This window comes from Octopus bimaculoides, chromosome 30 (genome assembly GCF_001194135.2).
Source record: "Octopus bimaculoides isolate UCB-OBI-ISO-001 chromosome 30, ASM119413v2, whole genome shotgun sequence".
NCBI lineage: Eukaryota > Metazoa > Mollusca > Cephalopoda > Octopoda > Octopodidae > Octopus > Octopus bimaculoides.
In genome coordinates, this window is record NC_069010.1 from 5,981,110 (window position 1) to 5,982,083 (window position 974).

The 974-nt window shown below is 44.1% G+C and overlaps 1 protein-coding gene across 1 annotated transcript in view; it reads left to right on the plus strand.

The window, feature by feature from the left end:
* LOC106881885 (STAGA complex 65 subunit gamma) overlaps positions 1-974 on the plus strand; it is a 6,722-nt gene that overhangs the window by 4,289 nt on the left and 1,459 nt on the right. The window contains exon 5 of the mRNA XM_052978106.1: positions 201-345. Coding sequence (XP_052834066.1) covers positions 201-345 — 145 coding nt within the window. The remainder of the gene's footprint in view (positions 1-200; positions 346-974) is intronic.

Genomic DNA, 974 nt, shown 5'->3' on the forward strand with positions numbered 1-974 from the left:
GTTTTCGCTCAATAAACACTCACAACGCCCGGTCTGGGAATCAAAACCGCGAGTCCGCTGCCCTAACCGCTGGGCCATTGCGCCTCCACTTTACACTGATAACCAACACAGATTTTGACAGTTATTTCTAGCTGGTCAAGTCACTGGTTCCTCTTGTAGTGTTGTTGATGTCGATGTTGTTGTTGATGTTGTAATTGTAGTGTTGTTGATGTTGTACTTTCAGACTCCAAAGAATCGTGTCTAGAGCTGATGACCGACATAGTCCAAGAATATTACAGTCGCATTATGAAACACATGCGGTCGGCTGTGGACAACCAGCTACTGCACGAACAGATTGGCTTTCCTGTAAGTGTTTTCCTCTCCCCCCTCCCGCCTTCTCTCTCAAGCACACACATATTTATTCTAACACACTTTAGTGTTAGGAAGAACATCCAGCCTTAGAAACCTTGCTAAAACACACCCTAGGCAGCTCTTCAGCTAGCCAACTCCTGTCAAAGTATAGGCTTAGTGGTCAGGGTGCTTTGAGGGAGATTTGGCTGCTATTTCTTGCAGGTCTAGTCACAAAGTAGAGGTCTCCCTTATTGGCTCATACAAGTGCATGTATATAAGACGGGGTTGTGCTTTGAGGTAAGCTATTGGAGATTGTGTGGAGGTGTGTGGGTTAGTGGTTAGGGTGTTGGACTCATGATTGTAAGACTGTGGTTTCATTTCCTGGACTGGGTGACGCGTTGAGCTCTTGAGCAAAACCTTTCATTTCACGCTTGCTCCAGTCCACTCAGCTGGTGAAAATGAATAATCCTGCAAAGGACTGGCTTCCCATCCAGGTGCGTAATTTTCTGGGTTTGCCAAGCAAGGGAAAAACCCCAGGAAATTCTTTATAAAAAGGCCAAGAAATCTAAATCTGAGCCATTTTTTGCTAAATCTGATAATGGAAGAGAGCGCTAAAAATGTAAATTAGACTTAAATAAATTTTA